General features: G+C 43.6%; 1 protein-coding gene across 1 annotated transcript in view; it reads right to left on the minus strand.

Annotated features, from left to right (window-relative positions):
- The window catches only part of LOC139749374 (limbic system-associated membrane protein-like), a 39,033-nt gene extending 36,441 nt beyond the window's left edge, over positions 1–2,592 (minus strand). Inside the window, exon 1 of the mRNA XM_071663156.1 lies at positions 2,420–2,592. Coding sequence (XP_071519257.1) covers positions 2,420–2,560 — 141 coding nt within the window. The 5' untranslated portion in view covers positions 2,561–2,592. The remainder of the gene's footprint in view (positions 1–2,419) is intronic.
- Between the last annotated feature and the right edge of the window lie 22,082 nt (positions 2,593–24,674).

Here is a 24,674-nt window from a genome sequence, read left to right on the forward strand (position 1 = left end):
CACCTCTATGATCAGGTGGGGTCCATTCCCTTCTCATGTGATTAGGTGGGGTCCATCCCTCACCTCTATGATCAGGTGGGGTCCATTCCCTTCTCATGTGATTAGGTGGGGTCCATTCCCCATGTGTGAGTAAGTAGGGGCTCATTCCCCACCTCACTTTCTCTCTGTACCCTCCCTGCTTTCTTGATGTAGACGCTGCCTCCTCTGTAAGCACTTTGCTTCAACTTTATCATTCTCAGTTCGTGGGTTCCTCAATCCTCCTCCCTTCCTCAAGCAGTGTTGAATGCTGTGTTAGCCATGTTTTTCTTCAACTTCATTCCTTAATGGTTTTAACATCGGACATACAATAGCCTCACCTTCTATCTTAACTCTAATCTGAAGTCGTGTATCATATTCTCCTTCAGGACTTGCAAGATCGTAGACTGCGTATCTGAAATATCACAATCATCAAGAGGATTAGCTATTCTTATGTCTGAGTTTCGTCTACCTATTCTCGACCCCCCCTAGGAAAGGATAACCCATGCCTCTCTCCCTACCTGCAGTACACCACGTTTGCAGTGTACAGACCCTAACTCAAATCTGGTCAAGGGTAGATATTACAGTGAACATTCTCAAGATCACCCAATGAAACCTGCTTAATTATCCTGTATTCTTTTTTTTTTACGTTAACTGGGACGGCACGTGCAACTGAGCCCCCCCCCCCCCCCCCAATTAAGGCCATCTCATTGGCGCTATCTATCTGCTGATCAATCTATCTACCTATCTCTCTCTCTCTCTTTCTTATATATGCATATAATTTCATCTTCATCTTTTCAAATGACGTTACGTCGCTCTCGGTCTTCGTCTTGATATCATGCAATGTTTCTCAATTTCCCGTAGCACTATGGAAGTCTGGCCAAACGACCACTATACAATACTGAAAACTCACCCTCCACCCCTCCCTCAGTCGCTACACTCCCTTCCCCCTGTTACAGAACTGCTCGGTAACCAATTTCAATTCCTATTCTTATTTCTTTTTTTCCACCTTTAGAAATCTCACTCTCGATCTACATCTACTTCAACCTACCTGCTACTTTACTGAGTTTCCTGTAGTACCGAAACGCGCTGTCTAAGGGGAAGCAATCACCCACAACAGTTGGAAATGAAAGGGAAATTAATGGAACTATTTCCATCAGGTACCAGGGTAACTTCCCCACCGCCCCTTGTTCCGACTTTTCCTTCTTAAAATTGTTATCTTTCATTCCCACTAAGCAGACTGGATCTGGCCAAACCTGCCTTCCACACTAGCTCAAAAAACGCAGCTACCCAATGTTCTCTGGCCCTTGCTAGCCCTTCCTGGCCTTTCCTAGCCCTTGCTAGCTCTTCCTGGCCATCCCTTGCCCTTCCTGGCCTTTCCTAGCCCTTCCTGGCCCTTGCTAGTTCTTCCTGGCCATCCCTTGCCCTCCCTGGCCCCTAGCCCTATCCACTCGCCGCAGGCCGCCTCTCTTCGTCGAGAAATTCACAAGCAGTACGAATTCTCTGCTTCCATTGTACGGTGTCCAGGCCGTGTTGGTGAACACAACGTTGGTGAATATTGTGTTGCACGGACCGTCTAGAATTCTGCTAACAGCGTTGTTTCAGCGACGTAGTTCCGTTTGTCTCTAAGGTCGGACGCCGCAGCCATTCCCGCGTGATCTCCAACCCTCGGGTCGAATATGACACCCGATTATATCCAGTATATGTCATTGTATACCATCCACCTAACCGAGGGTCATGCCAGATGTAAATCACCAGCGTCAGTACTTGGAGATTAATCCTCATATATATATATATATATATATATATATATATATATATATATATATATATATATATAATATCCTCCTAGTATAAGAACATACACCATTATACATCCATAGTCATACAAGTCCCTAACACCATAAACATCTTGGAAACGTAAATCTTGCCCAGCTTGGACACTCGTAATGTCTACAAATCCACCACCATCGTCAGAAGTCCTGTGATAGTTCCCCCACAATCTCCAATAAACGCAAAGGATTCCGCTAGCATGATCAACCCTTCTGCGCCTTCTGCAGGATAACATGCCTTCAACGGTGGCAACACTACCAGCAAACCACTAAGGGATCGAGAATCTCCAACACCTTTGCAACAACATTTAATCCTAAAACCACACACACACACACGCACATATCCTCCTCCTCCTCACAACTACAATATCGGTGTATTCCTCACAGATCTCGCTCGCCCTCCTTACTCACACCACCATTTCTGCAGAAATAGGTGACATCACTATCATCTCCACCATCACCACTGTCATCTCCACCACTGTCAATATCATCACCACCACACCAACACTAGGCACTCAACCACCGTCATTATCATCATCTCCACCAACACTTGGTACTCCACCACCACTCACCTTGTACTTATCGAGGTTCTCCACCACACAGATAAGCTTCGCCTTGCGCCCTGCAGCCATCGTCAGGTTCTGCTGGGGCGTCGTGAGCGAGGGACGCATGTCTGACGTCAAGGGGGACACAACGAAATGATTTAGATTCATTAGAAAATCATTGTGATCAGGAACACGTAAATACTTCAATGGGAAGAAGTTGAAGATCTTAAATTATTGAAGCAAAAATGTTGTGAAAATTATCTTTATGAAAGTGTTGAATGTGTATATAGATCTATCTATCAGTCCATCTTTCTATGATTACGTTTTCCGAATTCTGTTCTCATCATCAGACTTAGATTTGAACAAGAATACAAGAAGAACATTACATAATGATCAATGGCTGTGTTATAATAATGCAATCATCGTATCTGATGAGTACAGCTTTGGCATAGAGAAGACTGCTAAACCACTATTTATACAAATTCTAAAACAATCGCGACTCGAAATCATAATAAAATCATGAAAAAAGATATATTTTAATACCAAAATGTTCAAACAAATGTCAAAAACAATTTGGAAAAAAAAAAAGCCAGATAAAATGTACGTTCTCTACTACCAACTACTAATACAACAGATGACGTGGCAGTGTCGTGAGTACCAGGCTTAGGTCCTGCAGTGTCGTGAGTACTACCCAAACTTCTCCCCACAACTTAAACATCTCATAAGACAAAGAAACCAGCTCGCACACGACCACTCACCTTCAACACGAATCGGAGAACATATCGAAACCTTAAATAACACCAGCGCTAACTAAACCACTGAGAGAGGAACTGACAACCATCACACCTTCCTCAGCGCAAAGAACCACAAGACCCAAATCAACCAACTCAGATTCACAGTAAAGAAGATCCACCATTACCACACCAGGTCAAACCCTCTACACGTGAAGCGCTCCTGACCCATTGCAGTGACTTTCTCCTCCCTGTCAGAGAACTCTCTCACATACCCGTGAGACACGACTCATAAAACAGCAAAAAAAACAACCTTTAATCTAAACAAGAATGTCTTGAGAAAGGCTACAAAATTCTAACCATCGGGATAAGGTTAGGGATGACTGCGCAGTGAACCAAGGCTTCCGTGGCTGTCAGTTGTCACTCCTGTGATCCAGTTAGCTGTCATATCTTTCTGACTCACCCCCCCACTTTATTTGCTGGATCTCACAACAGTATAATCTCTGTCTCGTACATAACGCCTGACGAGAAACATAACACATACGACTCGATCACTGTAATCCTTTATAATCCCTACATAACCCCTTCGTAAGAGCTCCTGATTCTCTCTCTCTCTCTCTCTCTCTCTCTCTTTTCCAAGATCACGCTGACGAAATCATGTGTGATAAACCTTCTCTTTTCCATATCGAAACTCTACTGGAATATATCTTTGCCTCCTTGTGTCTGTTCTTTCGCTTTGTTCGTGCGAGGTGTTGGAAGTGGTGTCTGGGAACACCTTTAAAACGCCCTCCGTGTCATGGTATGTGGACCTCCATTCTGGCTCATTAAAGTTAATCTACGAAGTGAACTTTAATCTCCTCTCTCTACATTTTCTTTTCATGTTGGCTAAGACGGCACGGGCAAGTGAGGCCCTAATCAAGGCCATCCCATTAACGATATATATATATATATATATATATATATATATATATATATATATATATATATCCCTGGGGATAGGGGAGAAAGAATACTACCCACGTATTCCCTAAAGGGCGGGAGCGGGTGGCCGGAAATCCTCCCTTTCTTCTTTCTTTTCTTGTATTTCTTTCCTGTCATTCTCTTATTTTCTTTCTTCTACTTTATTTCTTCTTTCTCTTCTCCTTTCGTCATCTATTTCTTGTTTTTCTTCTTATTTCTTCCATTCGTTCTTCCTTGTTCTTTCTTCCTTATCTTAATTTCCTTCTTCTTCTTTCCAACAGTTGGAGTTTTAGCTCCGTTTCTTCATTCTGTGGTCGAATGACTTGAAATGTGGTGAGTATGTTCTGTGAACCTTTGTTCCAATCAACCCACACATTTCATTTCTTCCTTAATTAGATCCTAAAGGATTTTATGGCCCCAAAGGCCTTAAAGGATATTATTAAGGTCAAAGGTTATATCTTCAAGGATTTTATGGGGTCAAAGGTTAAATCTTGAATGATTTCATGAAGGTCAAAGGTTAGATCTTACAGGACTTTATGGAGATGATGTTGACTCTTAAAAGGATTTTATGGAGCACAAGGATAGTTATTAAAAGGATTTCATGGTCCCTGTGGTCATAAAGGATTTCACAGCAGAAGGCTAGGGCTTAAAAGGGTTCTTGTACATAAGTTACACTGAAACAAACTGGTTTAAGCAGCTTCGTAGAAAGAAGTCATTGGCCTAAAACCTGGATTGCATTACGACAATTTGGAAGTGGCTGAACCTCCAGGCTCTTAATGGCAACTGTGTAAGAATAGGATCAACTCGGATTATCACATGGATAAAAGACACGATTCGCCAAATTCAGGACTTTCATTATCCAGCCTCTGATTGGTAGGATTTACTGGCCACTGGTCTCCAATCATCTGCCAGATTAGGGAAACACAATTTCAATATACCAAACGATATAACATGGTCATATCCACAAAATAACAGACTGGTTTGTAGTTTCAAGACGAACGATTAATTGAACCAATAGAAATAAATTTCAGGTGTTTAAGAATTGGTATAATCCGCTAGAATTGGGATTAATGTAATCGTGATGATTATCTAAATTACATTTCCTCTCCAGTATATGATGACTGACGTCTTCCAGCAGCAACACATTCATCTACAAGCCAAAATCAAGGAAAGGGGCGACTGGTAAATGAATTCTAACACTGGAAACAAATTCATATACATTACTTAAGACACTGTGAGGCTCAACAGGAGAAAACACTCATTCGGCATAAGACATGAGGGAGTCCTAGAGAATAGTGAGTGTGGTAGGTTATGAGAAACTTCGTTCGAGAGATGTTTCGTGGTTGTTACGAATGGCTGGCTTGGACGACGAATTCGAGAGAGGGTGAGGGAGCGATATATTGCCCTAAAGGAGTTCTTGGATGGTGGATTCGATACAAAAGAGACCTCGGCAGATGAGGCCCATTAACGGGAGACACTGTATGAGGTAGACTACCATCACTCAAAGCTTCGACCCGTCTACCACCACTCAAAACGGTGACCAGTCTACCAACACTCTAGTCTTAAGACCAGTCTACCACCCATCAAAGCTTCCAACAATCTACCAACACACTAATCGCAAGACCAGTCTACTACCCCTTAAATCTTCGACCAATCTACCACCCCTTAAATCTTCGACCAATCTACCACCCCTTAAATCTTCGACCAGTCTACCACCCCTTAAATCTTCGACCACTGTGCCATCCCTCAAATCTTCGACCAGTCTTCCACCCCTTAAATCTTCGACCAGTCTTCCATCCCTTAAATCTTCGACCAGTCTACCACCCCTTAAATCTTCGACCACTGTGCCATCCCTCAAATCTTCGACCAGTCTACCACCCCTTAAATCTTCGACCAGTCTACCATCCCTCAAATCATCGACCAGTCTACAACCTCTCAAAGCTTCGACCACTCTACCACCACCACTTATAGCAGCGACCAGTCAGTCTACCAACCGTCTCGGGAGAAAATAATGGGATAGAATATGCAATATGAAATCTAACCCAGCCTACTAGACGCTATACTGAGACACATACACTAAATAATGTTGTAAGAGTCTCATAACCTCAGCTAAGTAAACACTATTGTGAGAGTCTCGTACACAGCCACATATGAGAGCAATTATACACACATATGTGAGCCTGAAGACCAGGTTTCTGAAGAGATCTCTCTCCAGAAAGAATATATTGGAATTCTGGAGAGACTCGTTACGATCTCTCTCTCTCATTGTCTCCCCATCAATTTCCCGTTTTCTGACATCTGAATTCGTTTGCCATAGACTACATTTTCTCGTCATCACTCCGCCTCCCTTGGCACGAAGTTCTGCATCAGACTTACCCATGATCTTTAGGAGGAGGGGTGGAAAATCCCCTCTAATTCCCCCTCTCCTTCGCCTCTCCGGTTCAATGTGCCGTCATGACCACCATGTCAACCCAAGTGGCAGGTCGTCATCAGCCGCGGGAAGACGTGGCTGACGAACGTGCCGGGTAGTAATGAGTTTCTGCTTCCTCCACCTCAACCCCACCCCACCACACCACTCCCCCACCCCCTAAGTACGACCCAAGGCAGACAGATCCCCAGGGGTGAGGATATTGTGCAAATGTTGCAACCGTGTGAGATGAAAGAGGACGCCAAATGCAGTTCCAAGGGGTGAGGGGGAGACCCTGAGAGACACAATATTGGCAGGAAGGCAAGAAGGAAGGGGGTTCCCAGGAAGGGGGTTCCCTGGAAGGGGGTTCCCAGGAAGGGGGTTCCCTGGAAGGGGGTTCCCAGGAAGGGGGTTCCCTGGAAGGGGGTTCCCTGGAAGGGGGTTCCCAGGAGTGGTATATTGGTGGAGGTTGAGCAGTTCTCGAGCTGGTATGTTGCAGGAAGACGAAGTTCCTTTTGGCTGGTATCTATCTACATACACACACACACAGGAGCGACGAAAGACGACCGGCAATATCTATCGTATACTACATCTCCAGACAAAGTACTTTGTCAAAAGGTGTAATATGCGAAAGCTCTTGCAAATCGTCTTTTCTTGCTCCTGTGGTTTATGTGTGCATATGTTATACTCAAGCTATGATTTCATCCAATATATATATACATATGGAAGTGTAACGACAAGACCTTTCATTCTAAGCAACAGACACGTAACGTAACAGGTAACATAAACAGACACTCTGGTCACTCTGGGTTAATCAAGAATGACTGACGAGACAGGTCAACTGGGAGGGAAGCTTTTACCAAGTATGATTGACACCTCTGGACATATCAGCTCAACTGGACAGAGACACGTTTTAACACATCAAATTTAGTATTGCTGGATCGCAGTAAAAGTCACCACAGTCAATATTTGTTTCCATCATAAGATTTAGAAATTATAAAAGATTCTAATCATCTTTCTAAAGGAGATCTAACTTCAGAAATGAAGCAAGCACTATTCCAGTCAATATGATGATCCTTCTTAGCTTTATCTTGAAACAAGATACCTATTTCCCTGCCCACTCAATCACTATATATATATGTTAGCCTTAGTGTTAAAGCTTCTTCCCTTTTGACATATGCAATGCATTTCACAATCCCTACACTTAATCTTGAACACACACAAACACACCCAAGCATATCTTTATGACTGATCCTTATGACTGGCGCAATATCCAAAAAAAGAAAAAAAAAAATCTAAATCATTGTTAAAAATAATCATCATGCATATAGCAGTTGCTGTCATTATAAAGAAATCCGTCTCGCATTCACGTTTATCAACCCACTGAGATAACGAGAGTATTGGTGGTCATTTTAAAACTCCACTGAACCCGACTGTGAAGATACTTAATTTGTTGGAGGACCCAACTGTGAAGATAATTAATTTGCCGAGTGTACACAGCGATAAAGATCTATGATATATATATATATATATATATATATATATATATATATATATATATATATATATATATATATATATATATACACTTTTCCAGTCACTCTGCCCAACACACATTCATTTTATAGATCTCTTACAACCTTTGGGGAGCCAATAGGCAGTCTCCTTCGAATAAGCCCAGGTCACGAGCGCTCGTAAAACACCATCTAGTCGCTTGTTGAAGCAAGTTCCGTCCTAATTTGTAGCTAGCGCCACGTCGGGAGCCTGCACATGCGTTCATGGAACACACGCACCTCCTTCGCTAACTAGATCTTGGACTCTCCTTTTGATCAGGGCATGATTTTATCTGTGCTCTCACACAAGCAAATGAAATAGCGGGAGCTACTTGTACATTGAGGCCTGGGAGAGAGTGAGTGGGAGGGAGGGAGGGAGGGAACCTATTTCGGTGTCTGGAAGGTTGTGTTATGGTTCTGGGAGAGTGTGATGCCCCCGTTTGGCTATGAGGAGACTGGAGTACAGGTCTGGAAGAGTGAATGGCTCGTTAAGATGTAAAGATAACTAGAATGCAGGTCTGGAAGAGTGTGATGGCTCGTAAGGGTGTAAGGATGACTGGAATGCAGGTCTGGAAGAGTGTGGAACCTCGTACAGATGCAAAACAAACAGTGTCAGAACAAATTCACTGGTGCAGGAGAACAATGCACAGGTGCAGAACAAAACGAATCGTGCAAGAACAAACAACAAAGGTAAGAAAGAAAAATAACCTCGCAGGAACACTAACAAACACGGAGGATCACAAAGAAACGTCGAAGGACCACAAACAGAATCGTCAAAAGAACACAAACAAACGCCGAACGAATACAAATTAACATTGACAACACTAAGAACCGGTACAGGAATACAGGAAAGTTACAGAATTCAGCAAACGTTACAGTGACACAGGAACGCTACTTGGAGTCACCTTACAAACAGAAGATGAAGGGCCACTAAGAAACGGACAACAGGAGCACAAAGAAACGGTGAAAGAAGACATAACAATATGATCAAACGGTACAAGAGATGGTTAAAGAACGGTAAATCAACGGGACAAACGATTCAGGAAGACAAAGAAACGGTAAAAGATCACAAAAAAACGGAAAGAACAAAAACACACAAGTAAAAGAGCACAAACAAACAGTGCGAGAGCTCAAAAAAAAAATGATGCACCTACACAAACTAGAGCAGACAAACAAACAAATAAACTCTCCACAAACACGCAGAAACAGTGCTGGAAGACAAGTAAACTGAGCAAAGACATAGAGGGTGCTGGAACAAACACGGATGGTGCAAGACCACAAACAGAATGAAGCAGTGGTGTGATAAGGCAAGAGGAGGAGGGAGGAGGGAAGAAAATAAGAAGATAATGGCATATGAAAGAAGACAGATATGGTCTGCTGGGATACGTAGAACACCAGGCGAACACAAAATGTGGAAGAGGGTGCGAAGACCCGCTGAAATACTGGAGAAACACGTCCCCTTTCCCCGGGCCAGATAAGGAGTAAACACTGGAAGGGAGCAGAGGCGCGCTCAACAAAAGGGACACACACACACACACACACACACACCCAAAAAAAGAAATGGCTGACGGGAATAATCAAGTTAACCAAGTCAGTTGCATTTGAGAGATGAAGGCTTTGCGCTCCTTGGCTGCCGAGCGAGCGAGCGAGCGGGAGGGTTGGGTTGGGTTGGGTTGGTGGGTTGGTGGGTTGGTTGGGGGTGCGGGAGCTATAAAAGAGGCTGTTCAGTGAGGTTCAACTTGAGGGAATTGTTCCACTCTCTGTTTGCCTCGAGTCTTGCTTGCTGGATTTGTCTTTCCTTAACACCGATGAGACGTCTCACGCTTGAGGGAGAGAGAGAGAGAGAGAGAGAGAGAGAGAGAGAGAGAGAGAGAGAGAGAGAGAGAGAGAGAGAGAGAGAGAGAGGAGGAGGAGGAGGAGAAGTTATATATTTTTCCTTCGTAGTGAATGACTCGCTCATTCAAATGCTTTAGGAAGACTCATCAACTCTTAGAGTGAAGGCAGAGATACTTCTTTCTTCATTCTGCATGAAGAATATTGCTTTCAGTTGCTGCAATCATCATCTACGTATTGCTTTCCTGACTTAGTTGTGGTTGAAGTGATGGCCAGGAACCATCTTACATCCTCCATGTCAGTGGGTTGGTAGTCCAGCACGTTTCGTTTGCTTAGCTCCTACATGGTACATTTGTGCTCCTGTAACGTTGTTCTGAGCTTCTCTATCATTCCTCTGTAACCATGCGAGATATATTTCTCCTTTGTACCGTTTCATTGGCTTCTTCAGCATGTGTGTTTTTTTCCTGTATCAACTGTAACGTCTATACCGTTTGTTTGGCACATATACCGCTTGTTTGTCGTCTTATACCTTTGGTTTGTGCCACTGGACCATCTATCTTGTTCCTGCATTGTTTGTCGTCTTATTTTTGTTTGTGCCACTAGGACCATCTCTCTTGTTCCTGCTTTGTTTGTCCGTAACTCTGCCTCCTTTGTTTGTGCTCCACCACTGACGGCTTTGCTCCAACCTTTCTTTGTTGTTTGTGCCGTTTGGTTTGTGTTTCAGCGATATTGCTTTGCCCCAACACGGCATATCTATCAACCCTAAGTATTTCTCACACACATTTTCAAAGCAAACATCTGATCCAAACATCTCCAACACTCCTGAAGTCTCATCTTTCCTCCCCAGACCAACGCCCCGTGTATATATATATATATATATATATATATACACACACACACACACACACACACACACACACACAAAGGCTAAACATAGCTCGAAAACATCTCATAACGATATAATATTTTTCTGTGTACTGGAATATATATGTTAAAAAGGTTGAGAAATTTACTGACAACATCTTTCATCTACATTTGCGTCTGATGACATTCTATAAACATGATGTGTATAGTGTGAATCAAAGCACGAGTAGCATAGATGATATGGAACGGTAAAGATCTGCTGAGAAATGTTCATGACTGAAATCCTTACATACATATCATCTGATACTAGTGAAGTGTGTAGGAAATCTAATATATATATATTTTAGTGCTGGAAAATATGATGAAACTGAACTTTACAAGGAGAGTGTGACACCAGAAATTGCGAGGCGATCAGACACGAAATGAATAAACCATTAAAAACACCCCGGAAAACTACGAAAATTAGAATAGTTTGTCACTTGAAGAGTCACAGTGATGGGATAAATAATTAGATACGACATTAACAGAGGAGTTTTGACATACTGATCCCAAGGGGAGGCAGTTGACGTGTCCATCGGCTGAAAACAATGCCACAAAACACAAAGATAAACCTGTCCATATGTCTGTCTTTCTTGGGTTTGGGAATAGGTTTTTCAACTCACCTGTATCGGCCAGCACCACGCCGTGTAGGAGGAGAAACAGCAGCAGCGCCCATGCCAACCTCCGCGCCTCCAGAACCCACCATCTGCCGCAGGAGGACCTGATGTGATGGTGGGGCACGCTGTGGCCTCCGTCGAAGACCTGGATCTCCGGGGTGCCACAGGGTCGTCGCTCCCACCGCCTCTGTTCGTTACACGCGCTCTTCTTGGAGAGGCAATTCGGTCGTTTGTCTCTTCCATAAACTGGATTTTCTGTGGTCTCGAAGCCTCGACATTGCCCTCCAGTCCTGTGGGTGTCGTTAGAACACTGAATCACTCGGTGCGACTCTGGTCTACTTCGGCCACCAGCCTTCGCCGAAGACGGGGACCCAAGACGCTGATCATAACACACCGTTTTCTGTTCCTGGTAAGATTCGAACACAGACCTTGGCGTTTCTTCCTCATCCACGGGATGACAGGAACCAGAAGGCGACTCCGGAGACCGTGTCATTGCACCACAAGTATAACCAGAGGATATGTCGTTTCTCCTAGATTCATTGTCGTGATCTTGATAGACTGTGAACGCAAGGCTACTCTCCTCCAAACCCAATGTCTTCAAGTTCCCTCTACCACTAATCACTCTGGGAGACGGGACACTAATTTTCGCATCTCCCACACTAACACCACATCCTGGTCTCCCGTCCAATCCACAAAGTTTTAACCCTGTTGCTCTCCCGAGATCTGGAAAGAGATTTAAGTTTAAGGTGTACGTGTTCAAGCCATTATTACTTTTATTTCTTTCCTCACGTCGATGGTCTTTCGCCTCATAGCTAACTTCCTGCCTCGGGAAAGTTCGGAAATATTCGTCTATATTTTCCATATCCTATAAACGCAGTAATGCGACGGTTCGATTCAACTTTTCGTTATAATTACCTTTACACTCTTCTTGTCTCTCTTCATACACGGTATTTGTTCTATAATGATCACTAAGTATAGAATATCATTGTCTCTGCACATTTCATGATCTGTGCTCCAGTATTTACTGATATCTGTAGTTGAGAACTCAGCCTGAAGTTAATCAGAATACGTTTTCAATGAACTGCTTTTGAACGTGGTTGAGGTCAACATAACTCTTGGTATTTACATGAAGCATTTCAAGCAGGTGATCTACTTTGAAGTTGAAATGTCAGTAGTGTGGTTATGGCTCCCTCCAGCGTCAGTCTATCCACACATAGAACTAAGGATTCATAGGTAAAGAATCGTCCACATCTGCTCTGTAAAATTGAGTATATAGAATGATTCTATTGTCCAGTGATTCATAATTACCATATACACTATTTGTATTGTCAGTCAACATTGTCGTTGTTGTAATGATTCTATGTATGACTCTGACGTTGTGATGTTTATCTGTGATGTTATTCAGTTTTGCAACATATATACAAAGTCACTTTAGCCTTCTGCATCACCCCATAAGAAACAGAGCTTTGCCGCTGCCATATATACACACGTACACATATATGTTTAAAGACTTGGGATTAAGTATTATATCGTTTCCAGCACTGCCTCACAAAGACGACTACAACTTTTTTTTTCCTATATCAAAAGGCCTCCAACTGAAGATATAACCATAGCAATATACTCTTTCGTCCTGTGTTCTTCTTGTTTCGTCCTTCCTGCAAAGAAAAAGAAATGCCTTTAGATTTCAGGCCTTTACTTTTAGGCAAAGGTATGAAACAAATGAGAATGCCAATATGAAGTTGCTTCATCTGTACATGATCTTACATTGTTCGTTTATGATCTCAATTTGATATAGATTCTTACTTGGTTGATTGATGTAAACTATCATTTACCAATTTATCTTTTACCCTTATATCCATGTGTTTATAACCGTCTCATTATCACACACACACACACACACACACACACACACACACACACACATACACACACACACACACACACACACACACACATATATATATATGGTGTCGTAGTTGTAAACACCATAACACTGACACGCATACCCGAGTCTACGTACCAGTGACGCTGTGAACCAGCGCCCTGGTGACAACCACCTCGAGTGTGTAGGGGCCCAGAGGTACGATTGCCCAGAGGTAAGACCGCCCAGAGGTACGATCGCCCAGAGGTACGATCGCCCAGAGGTACGAACGCCCAGAGGTACGACCGCCCAGAGGTACGATCGCCCAGAGGTACGATTGCCCAGAGGTAAGACCGCCCAGAGGTACGAACGCCCAGAGGTACGATCGCCCAGAGGTACGAACGCCCAGAGGTACGATCGCCCAGTGGAAACACCATGACAATGATAAACACAAGTACCATCACGGACCTCGCTATGTTCCCTCATCCCCAAGACCTCCTCACACCCCTTCCCGCACCCACTCCACGGCCTGGGGGTCCATCACCACGATCACCATGGGGTATTACCACTCAGTGATCATGTAGTAAGATACAAGGATAGACCCACACCTAACATGATCAATTCATACACAATCCACGACCAAGCGCATGACTAAGCAAATAACTTATTTTTCTCAATTATAGGCAAGTCTACGACTACATTACTGTCATGTAATCAACGAGGACATATTCATCACTTAATGCTCACCACTGAATACAAAATGGACGTCAATTATTACTGCAGTTCAACCAAATTGTAACATCACATCACGTGACGTTCAGCTAATTACCAGTCAATACGTGATGTATAAACCATCAATTTTGCTTTGTACAAGTTTCCTGTACTGTACAGATATACGTCACTCATATGCTTATCCAAAGTATAAAAGTATTCAGCCCTACTTTGATCTTAAGTACTTTTGTGACTAACTAATTACATTTACGACTTCAAAATGAAGTAATTCCTCAACTACGTATTATCAGCTGAATGGCTCCTTGAACCAAATAAACTATACCTTACTTATTCTATCTATCTGTTTATCTACCCAAGTCTAAGTGAGGTGCTCACTTATCTTCCAGCCCTGTGTGGGGCATGAACAGCTGGGTTATCTGTGGGCCGATTGACACGCCCCGAATTCGAACCCGGGCGGGCCCAAGCGTGCATAAATGGTCACCATGTAAACCCATGTGTGTTTATGCATATATGTGTGGACCATGTTTTTACTCCTATGTATTAAAATACACACACACACACACACACACACACACTAGCTTGTACCAGGTAACTATAAGCTACGGTGTGTGTGTGTGTGTGTGTGTGTGTGTGTGTGTGTGTGTGTGTGTGTGTGATATGCAAGCAAGTACATGCATTTCTATCACGTACAAACATCTAGGCCATGACCAAACGTTGAATAGTACACAGTAAACTGTACGACCTTTTGAATTGAATCTCCCTCCTGTTGCTTACCCCCATCTCACGATCCATCCAACGAATTATACCGTGGCAGTCGTGGTGAAATACGTGCAGCCTAATGCACATTGTTCGGGGTCTCAGCTCGGCGCGGAATAAGGAAAAATTGGCGAGGGAGGGAGGGAGGGAGGGGGAAGTGTGGGGAGGTATGATTGGTAGCAAGTTTTAAGTTACTTTAAGGATATACAAGACTTAAAATGTTTTAAGGGTTTGTTTGCCTCCCAGACTTGCCTGTCTGTCTTGCTGGGAGGTGTCTAATGAGTCTTAACCCTCATGTTATGAGTGGTGTGCCATGTGGCTCGACCCTCATGTTATGAGGGGTGTGCTATATGGCTCAACCCTCACGTTATGAGGGGGGTGCTAAATGCCTCAACCCTAGTGTTATGAGGGTGTGATATGAGGGTGTCGCCTACCTCATGCTATGAGGGCACTTGTGTCATGTGGGTGACCTCCCTCATGTTATGAGGGTGTGCCATCTGGCTCAAAGCTCATGTTTTCGTATTGATCATTTCGAAAGTCATTGGACACCATACGTGAAGATACACATACATATCTTTTAACATGTGTACACAATTTCATATACATCTGTCCACTCCTGTCTATGTTCCAGTCTTCTCATCCTCACGACCACATCATGGACGCTCATAATTAACATATTTCAATTCCTTTGTCTGACTGTCACTTTGTGTATGAGTTCAACTGCAATCAACCAAACTCTCATTGTTCTCCCTTTCTCCCTAGTACACCATGCCCTTAAACTGGCCATACATACCTCTTTACACTGATTACAGTCATCTTCCTTCATTTCTTTCCTATTCTTTCTTCAGTCTATTGCACACATAATCCCAACCTAACAATACATACCTCCTCACACTCCTTACAATCATTTCCTCACATTTCTTGAATACTTTTCCTTTCCTTCATCTACCCAACTCTCCTCTCTACCTGATCTCACCATTTCCACTAACACGCCCATTTCCTCTCGCCCTTTTCTTTCTACTTGCGTTTACCCGGAACTCCCCCACCTAAATTACTTTCATTTAAGTCGGTCAGAAAAAAAGGAAAAGAAAAGATTCCTTTTAATCAAAATCGCCATCCGGTTCCCTTCCATCCCACACGACCTCTCTAGGAGAAAAACGGACATAGTTTTTGCGTTTCTCCCCACTTGCTAACAAAGACATTAATCTCCCCTTTTTCCATAACCTCCCCACTCACCACTCCCTCACACACACGCACACAGACACACACACACACTCCAACAGCCCTGGCGCTGCCTCAGAGGCTGGACAACAAGAAAACACACACACACAACTGACCCATTGCCTAAAGGACCAGTTTTACTGTTCATCAATATTGCATCTCTTCTGCTTTTGATGCCAAGAGCACTGCACGAGAGCGACGCACAACCAAGAGTGTACTTCTTATTTTCTTGCTCTTATGAAAGAGTTTGTCACTGGTTCATTATTTATTTTGATGAAGTCGTGAAAATTCACGTGAGATAGTTGCCAGAGCAGTCAACAGACACATGATATCTTCTGACAATTACAAAATTCCTAACAGACTATATCTAACTTCTGTCCAGGTCTAGAATCGACGACGATCTATCGACACGAAAACTTCACAAAGTGTAAATTATAAATTCCTTATATTCTGGACACAAATCCTTATATTCTGGACACAAATCAAGTGCGTCTCGATGCTGCATCTACTTGACCAAGAACAAGACACTGGTTCCGATGCGCTGCTTCATGCCATTATAAAGCCATAGACGACAAGGACAAAGGGATCATTGATCTGCCATTGAGCAGCTTTGATAGAGAGGAGTTTTTGGTGGTGCTTGAAGCCTATGGGCTGGAAGTATCAGACACCCCAACACTTGATGAATGACAGTCTTTTGTTCTCGGCTGCAAACCGGATATCAGATTCCTAATTCCGTTTATCATTTGGGAGAAGAAAGATTATACGACTTTTTTGGCCCAAACTTCGTACGAAATTTCAATTGAGAAAAGGCCAAGGATTTTTACGAGGTAGAGTGAAGGACAGACAATGCCTTACATCAAAGGAAGGAACTCCACAAACGCGTCACTATGCAGGGGATGAAAAGGAAGGTCTACCGCTTGTCAGTGTCCATAAAAGCTCTCCACATAATCATCAAAAAATCCTATCTAATCTAGGGTTGAATTGCTGCTACCTTCTTAAACATTCACGTCAAGAAAATAAAAGTTGACAGCTACTGTAATCTCCACCATGATGCGATGTTTGACCTCAGTCCAATCTCCACCAGGATGAGATGTGTTTGACCTCAGTCCAATCTCCACCAGGATAAGATATTTGACCTCAGTCCAATCTCCACCAGGATGCGATGTTTGACCTCAGTCCAATCTCCACCAGGACGAGATGTGTTTGACCTCAGTCCAATCTCCACCAGGATGCGATGTTTGACCTCAGTCCAATCTCCACCAGGATGAGATGTTTGACCTCAGTCCAATCTCTACCAGGATGTGATGTTTGACCTCAGTCCAATCTTCACCAGGATGCGATGTTTGACCTCAGTCCAATCTCCACCAGGATGCGATGTTTGACCTCAGTCCAATCTCCACGTTTGACTTCAGTCCAGACCTCCAAGAACCATTAGCCGCAGAGAGGCCGGAGCGTTATGCAAGACACAAAAGAGCAGTCCTCACACCACTCGTCCCTTCCATAATGCTGACGAAGTGACTGAAGGAAAACAAACACATTATAATCAGAAGATAATCCCCTGTGCTCGTGATCCTACACCACGAGGATTTACGTCACGTCGACACCATCGTGAAAGATACCAGATAAACATGGGGTACCTTGCTTTGGTTGGTGTGTGTGTGTGTGTGTGTGTGTGTGTGTGTGTGTGTGTGTGTGTGTGTGTGTGTGTGTGCGCGCGCGCACGTGCATTCACGTGAATGTGTGGTTGTCTATATAAGATCTCTTACTGCTTTCTTCTTTTTATCGATTTCTTTAAACATTTGTAAACCCAAACTTTATTGAGGACTTTTAAGTGAGATTTAGCCAACACGTTTTCGTTCAAAATATCTCCACTTTAACGGTCCAAAATTTAAGAAAAAAACGCGCAAAATCAAACCTTGACTGAAAAAAAAAGATGGCTTTTATACGTTTCTTTTTTATGATTATATAGAAATTAACTTCTTGATCCTGACGCGGTGCAGACGCCGTGCCTAATCCAGGCAACACCCTTGGCCATCTCGTCCTCGTCAGGCAGCGAGCATTTCCTGAAGAAGGGAATCTCTCCTCAAATAATGTGTGAGGGAAGAAGTAGGTAATATTGCGCTCTTCCACGACAGTTATTAGGGCGTGTGGAGATGGATCCTGGAGGCGGGCTCAAGCTGTGGTAATATATCTGCTGCATTGACGGAGACGCTGCCGCAGTCGCTCGCTTGCCTCCACCCACCACATCACCACCGCTGACGGAGACACCACTCCACAGCTGCCTGCTTGCCTCCCCCTCACCACCATCACTAACGAGCCAGTCAGCAACACTACTCGCACCCCTTCCTCGAGAAATTCATCTGCAGTCCCATCCACCCCACGGGCCACATTGCCACACTGAATTTTCCGTAAGGTTTTAACCACCTCATTTCTTTTCACCAGACCAGTCGTTACGATTCTCTGGCTCCACATACCACCTCGTCCTAAGCATCTACCTCCTTATTATCTAACATACTCAATTGTATTCTAATTTTACTCCTACCATCATTTTTCGACGCCATTTTTGCCTATTACCACTACTTCATCTGAACCCTTTATTGACGCTCTCAGCCGTCATCCTGTTTTCATCTTATTATTAACCTCCTCCCTAAACCTCTCCTTACCCTCCCTTATAACCAACGTTGCTCTCTCACCCCATCTCTCATTTGCGCTCTTTTTCAGTCCCTGCAATTCCCTCCTGGCCTCCCGCCGCTTTCTCTTGTACCCCTCCCAAGCCTTCGCACACCTCCCCTGCAGCTACCGGCTGTTCACAATTTTTTTTTTTTCCACAGAAACTTAACATCCTCATCCTACCACTCGTTCTCAAACGTCCACATCCCATCTACCACCTGGACAGATCAGAAGTGGTTCTCTGCATACTTTTACCCTTTCGTACATTTCCTTTCCTTCATTAAACCTTATATTATGCCACTTTTTCACTCAGTACCAATCCAATGTTACCAATGCCTGGTCATCTTCACTGAGATTTATTCTGGACTGCTGTGTTGTAAGCTTGCGTTGTGCTGTAAGCTTGAGCTGTGTTGTAAGCTTGAGTTATCCAAAGCTTTTGACAGGGCGTGTCACTGGGGTCTAACATCTCCCAAGCTTAATCCTTCACATACTCTTCGCCGAAAAGTTTCCTTTCACTCTCTCTTCTGCAGCTATTACTTCGGGTTTTCGTCTTCCACAAAGAATGACTGGTCGTGTTTCCCTGTCTACAGACAGACGTATGCGTCTGTCTGACCACTGTGTGGTGACAGAAACTGAAGGGAAGTGTTTTGTAAGGTCTGTCTCTTTCCTTACATTATCTTTGGCTTTGAATAATCACCATACCTTAAAAGCTTAAGCTTATTCGTCGATTGATTTCTCAGTAAGGAGAGAGAAAAAAGACGCTTAATTGACAGACAGTCCATAATACTGAGACAGACAGATATCAATACTTAAACAAGCCAGAATATATTCGAAATCTATACTGATAATTCTTTATATCTTTCCTTACAGATATGATCTGAAGAAATAGATGATACATTAATCATTTCCTCAGAATTGATCCCTTCTGCTTTCCTTATCATCTCTTTATCTCTTGATCCCTTTTCAAGGTTTCATTTAGGATCCAGCCTGGATTATTATTATCGTCCGTGACTGAGGCTCCAGAGATGAAGATATGAAGAAAGAAGTTATTGCTTAATTAGCCCCATTACGATAGCCGCATAATTAGTGAGGCGACATGATTAACGTTCGTCTTACACACATCGTGGTAAACAAGTTGTGCTCGGGAGAGATATTGTGTCATGATTATACAGACAGCGGAGAACAACACAGATGGAACGTGTATTAAACACAGGGCCCACCACACACAGGTCAAGCTCTTAATGCCCTTCCAGGACCCGTGCGAGGTCACAATATGTGAGGCCCCCCAGAGCACACACACAGGGTCACAATACCTAGGACCTTTCAGGAAACGCAGGATCACAATATCCCAGCCTTCCAGGACCCACAGAGGATCACAATAGCACAGCTTTCCAGGACCCAGAGAGAGTCACAATATCCCAGCCTTCCAGAACCCACAGAGGATCACAATATCCCAGCCTTCGAGGACCCACAGAGGATCACAATATTCCAGCCTTCCAGGACCCACAGAGGATCACAATATTCCAGCCTTCCAGGACCCAAAGAGGATCACAATATTCCAGCCTTCCAGGACCCACAGAGGATCACAATATCCCAGCCTTCCAGAACCCACAGAGGGTCACAATATCCCAGCCTTCCAGGACCCACAGAGGATCACAATATTCCAGCCTTCCAGGACCCAAAGAGGGTCACAATATTCCAGCCTTCCAGGACCCACAGAGGGTCACAATATCCCAGTCTTCCAGGACCCACAGAGGGTCACAATATCCTAGCCTTCCAGGACCCACAGAGGGTCACAATATCCCAGCCTTCCAGGACCCACAGAGGGTCACAATATCCCAGCCTTCCAGGACCCACAGAGGGTCACAATATCCCAGTCTTCCAGGACCCACAGAGGGTCACAATATCCCAGCCTTCCAGAACCCATAGGGTTACAATATCCCAGCCTTCCAGGACCCACAGAGGGTCACAATATCCCAGTCTTCCAGGACCCACAGAGGGTCACAACATCCCAGTCTTCCAGGACCCACAGATGGTCACAAAATCCCAGCCTTCCAGGACCCACAGAGGATCACAATATCCCAGCCTTCCAGGACCCACAGAGGATCACAATATCCAAGTCTTCCAGGACCCACAGAGGGTCACAATATCCCAACCTTCCAGGACCCACAGAGGATCACAATATCCAAGTCTTCCAGGACCCACAGAAGGTTACAATATCCCAACCTTCCAGGACCCACAGAGGGTCACAATAATGGACTGGAAACAAAACATATGAGCATCGTGCATATTAGTTTATTATCACGGGAGTCGATTCTCCAACGCTCCCGAATGCTATCCAGATCCCCCATGAACCACACACTCAAACACCAGCGTATAGATCTGCACATCTATAACCCAGACTAATATGACCTTCTGCTCATAACCACTTATTACATCTACAACTACAACAGCCACAGCTGTAGTCTTCAAGGTACAGGAGTAGATCTGAACAAGAGGCCAACCAAATCCTAGGCGTCTGTAACTGTAGGAAATTAACCAGTTTATCTTTGGCAGTTTAGCATTAAGTAATTTATACCATTAATGACATTCTATTTATCAATACAATCTTGTTTGGTGATGTAGGGAAACTGGATGTGTGTTTGTGTGGCTCTTGTTTTACATGTATTATGAGATCGTGTGATGTCATGTACCAAACCCTATGAAAGTTTGGATTCGAATCCTGGGTGTGGCAGTCTGCCCACACGAAACTTAGGTGTTCATCCTTCCCCTGGGGCTGGTCGATAAATGGGGACCTAAAATAGGCTGGGATGTGTGTGTGTGTGTGTGTGTGTGTGTGTGTGTGTGTGTGTGTGTGTGTGTGTGTGTGTGTGATTAAATACACGTATAGGAGTTGAAACATAATACATATCTATAAGGTTAAGAGACGGGGCAACACGAGTGTAGAACTCTCTTCCCGTAACACACACACACACACACACACACACACACACACACACACACACACACACGCACACACACACGCCTACATCACCCACAACTTTGAGTCATACGCAAGTGTACATATATGTCATGAATATAAACACCCATATATATGCTTGTAGGCACTCTTGCATGCACGTGCATATTCTCATATTCTTCTGCATATATACACGCCTCTATATTTGCATATATATTCACGCATATTTCTGCAGCAACACAAAGACAAACACCATTCTGTGGCAACACAAATATGCGCATTCATCCGTCGCAACACACATACATGTAGCCATCTGTAGCAACACACACACACACACACACACGCATACCTCCATAGCAACACACATACAAGCACACACATAACGCAGTATAAAAAAGGGCGTATATAACACCACTATCTGTAGCTCATGGCCATTTTGCGTATGTTAAGGACCGTCTTTAACAGTCTGTTGACCTTACGAGAAACACACCATACAGTGGCCACTAGTCAGTGTCTCAGTGGTTAGGTCAACACCAGGATCCTCTCCACTCATCATGTCACGTGGGTATGACACGTCAATATCTTTTTCTATCTTTCTATGTCAATCTGTGTCTCTCAGTGGCACAATCGACGCCAGTCTATTTTCTCTATGTCAGTCCAGTCTCTCTCTCTCTATCTCTGTCTCTCTCTCTCTCTCTCTCTCTCTCTCTCTCTCTCTCTCTCTCTCTCTCTCTCTATTTATCTATCTATCTTTGTCTCCATTTATATCTGTCCTTCAGTGAATACCGCATAAGAATCTATACCCATCTATCTTGTCCATGTCAATATTTTTCTCTTCCTCTACCCCTCTCTGTCTCTATCTCTCTCCGTCTCTCGCAGAATATCATAAAGATATCTCTGCCTATCTATCGTCTCTCTCTTCCGCTACTATCTCTCCTCCTACGTCTCTCACTGAACATCACAGAACTATCGAAGCCTCAGCAACACAGAGAGAGAGAAAAAAAAAACATATTGAGGTAAAGTCTTAGGATTGAGACCCATTTCCTTCCTCCTAATGGGAGTTTGAACCTATCATTCGCCCATCATCAGCTCTCACATACAACTCTCCTCGTTTCCCAAGTCCCTCCCCGAGATCCCGCGCTGGGTTAAATGAAACCGAGAAAAATGACGCTTGTGTCTCTCAGTGGAAATCGATACACTCGTTGCATTCCGTGTTATAGCCACACCTCTGGTGGTTCATTCCATCACAAAATGCCGAAGTTGCTTACGGTCCGCGTCGGAATGAACCTAGAGTCTAAAGATGGGGTGTAAAGGCGTAAATTTGGTGGTGTCTGATTTTCTTTCTTGTTTATGTCAGCCGAGACAGCATGGGCTACTGAATGCCCCTGTCAAGGTTATGATATCAACGCTACATATATATATATATATATATATATATATATATATATATATATATATATATATATATATATATATATATATATATATATAAATGTGTGTGTGTGTGTGTGTTTTATACTGCTTAGGTAGATCACCTATGAATTGGCCAAAGTTCATAACAAGGAGTTGAAACAAACTCAAGCAGGTACCAGAAATGTCATTCTTCTTAGGTCTAGAGTAACACAAAAGCCTTTCGTGACTCACGTCACATTCTCAAGCGTAACGGGAATGTCACACGGGTCACGAAGTGTTATGTTACTCAATACTTAAGAAGGAATGACACTCCTGGACTCTACTTGAGTTTGATCCTACCCCCCTTGTTATGAACTTTGACCAGCTTATCGGTAATCTATCAGGGTAGTGTAAAAGAAATCGTTAGACAATGGAGAACATTAAGAAGAAACTGACAAATACATAAAGAATGAGTCATTCGTAGTACAAGTGATGTGTACGTGAAATTATAATGACAGCATGATGAAGGACATTACCTGTTCGCTTAATAATTGAGGGAGACGAAGACTTTATACACAACGCGAACGAAGATGAATTATGATGTCTGATGAGCCGAGATCGAGGACAGAGACGGGAACAGATGGGACAGTGGAATAGATGGGACAGTGGAACAGATGGAACAGTGAAATACATGGGGCAGTAGAGGAAATTGGACAGTGGAACAGATTGGACAGTAGAGCAGATGGGACAGTGGAACAGATGGAACAGTGAAATACATGGGGCAGTAGAGGAAATTGGACGGTGGAACAGATTGGACAGTAGAGCAGATGGGACAGTGGAACAGATGGGACAGTGGAACAAACGGGACGGTGGAACAGATGGAACAATGGAACAGTGGTATATAGATCTGTGATAGGAACAATAACTGAACATGGAACACCTCTTTTCTGGGGGTACTGAAGTTAGCATGTACACAAGACCTGAGAGTCCTTCAAAAGGAATTCAGAATATTTACGAATAAAGTCAGATTTCCGTTTCTATGAACTGGTAAATGAAAATCTGGTACAATTAAGGCTGTCACGGTTTTAACGCAGTTAAACATCTGTGTAACGATCTAATGATCGTTAACGAGGGAGTGGAATTATCAAATGCAGACTCGTCAGCAGCTGATTGTTTGGAGGAAGCATCTTCGGTGGGGGGAGGGTGTTTAAGAGAAGTTATTTAGATTTAGAAAGACGTTATATAGATTTAGAAACAGTCGAAGGGGTGGAAAAGAATACAGAGACCAGAAGTAAGGGTGTGTGTGTTGGTGTGTGTGTGTGTGTGTGTGTGTGGGGTGGGGTGTCTTGCATCACAATTTCTATCAGGAGATGACACATGATGGTTCTTGAGTACATGACTTCCAAGAAAATGACGAAGCCAAAAGAGAGATGCGGAAAGGAAGAAATAGTAGATTAGAGAAGACAGGGGTAGTGTAGATAGTAGATGAAGGAACTGAAGAGGCAAAAATGGTGGGGGAAAAAAAAAGGACTAAGATCTTGGAAAAGGAAGATGAAATGAGAGAGTAGACGCGAGCGTAGGCGGAGGGTGTCCCCAATCTCCACCACGAACACTATGTGTAGAGGAGGAGTATCTGGCATACCTGGGTGAGGGAGGTGTCAAGCCCCCCCAGGACGATGGAGAGGTT

Source organism: Panulirus ornatus, chromosome 7 (genome assembly GCF_036320965.1).
Source record: "Panulirus ornatus isolate Po-2019 chromosome 7, ASM3632096v1, whole genome shotgun sequence".
Lineage (NCBI taxonomy): Eukaryota > Metazoa > Arthropoda > Malacostraca > Decapoda > Palinuridae > Panulirus > Panulirus ornatus.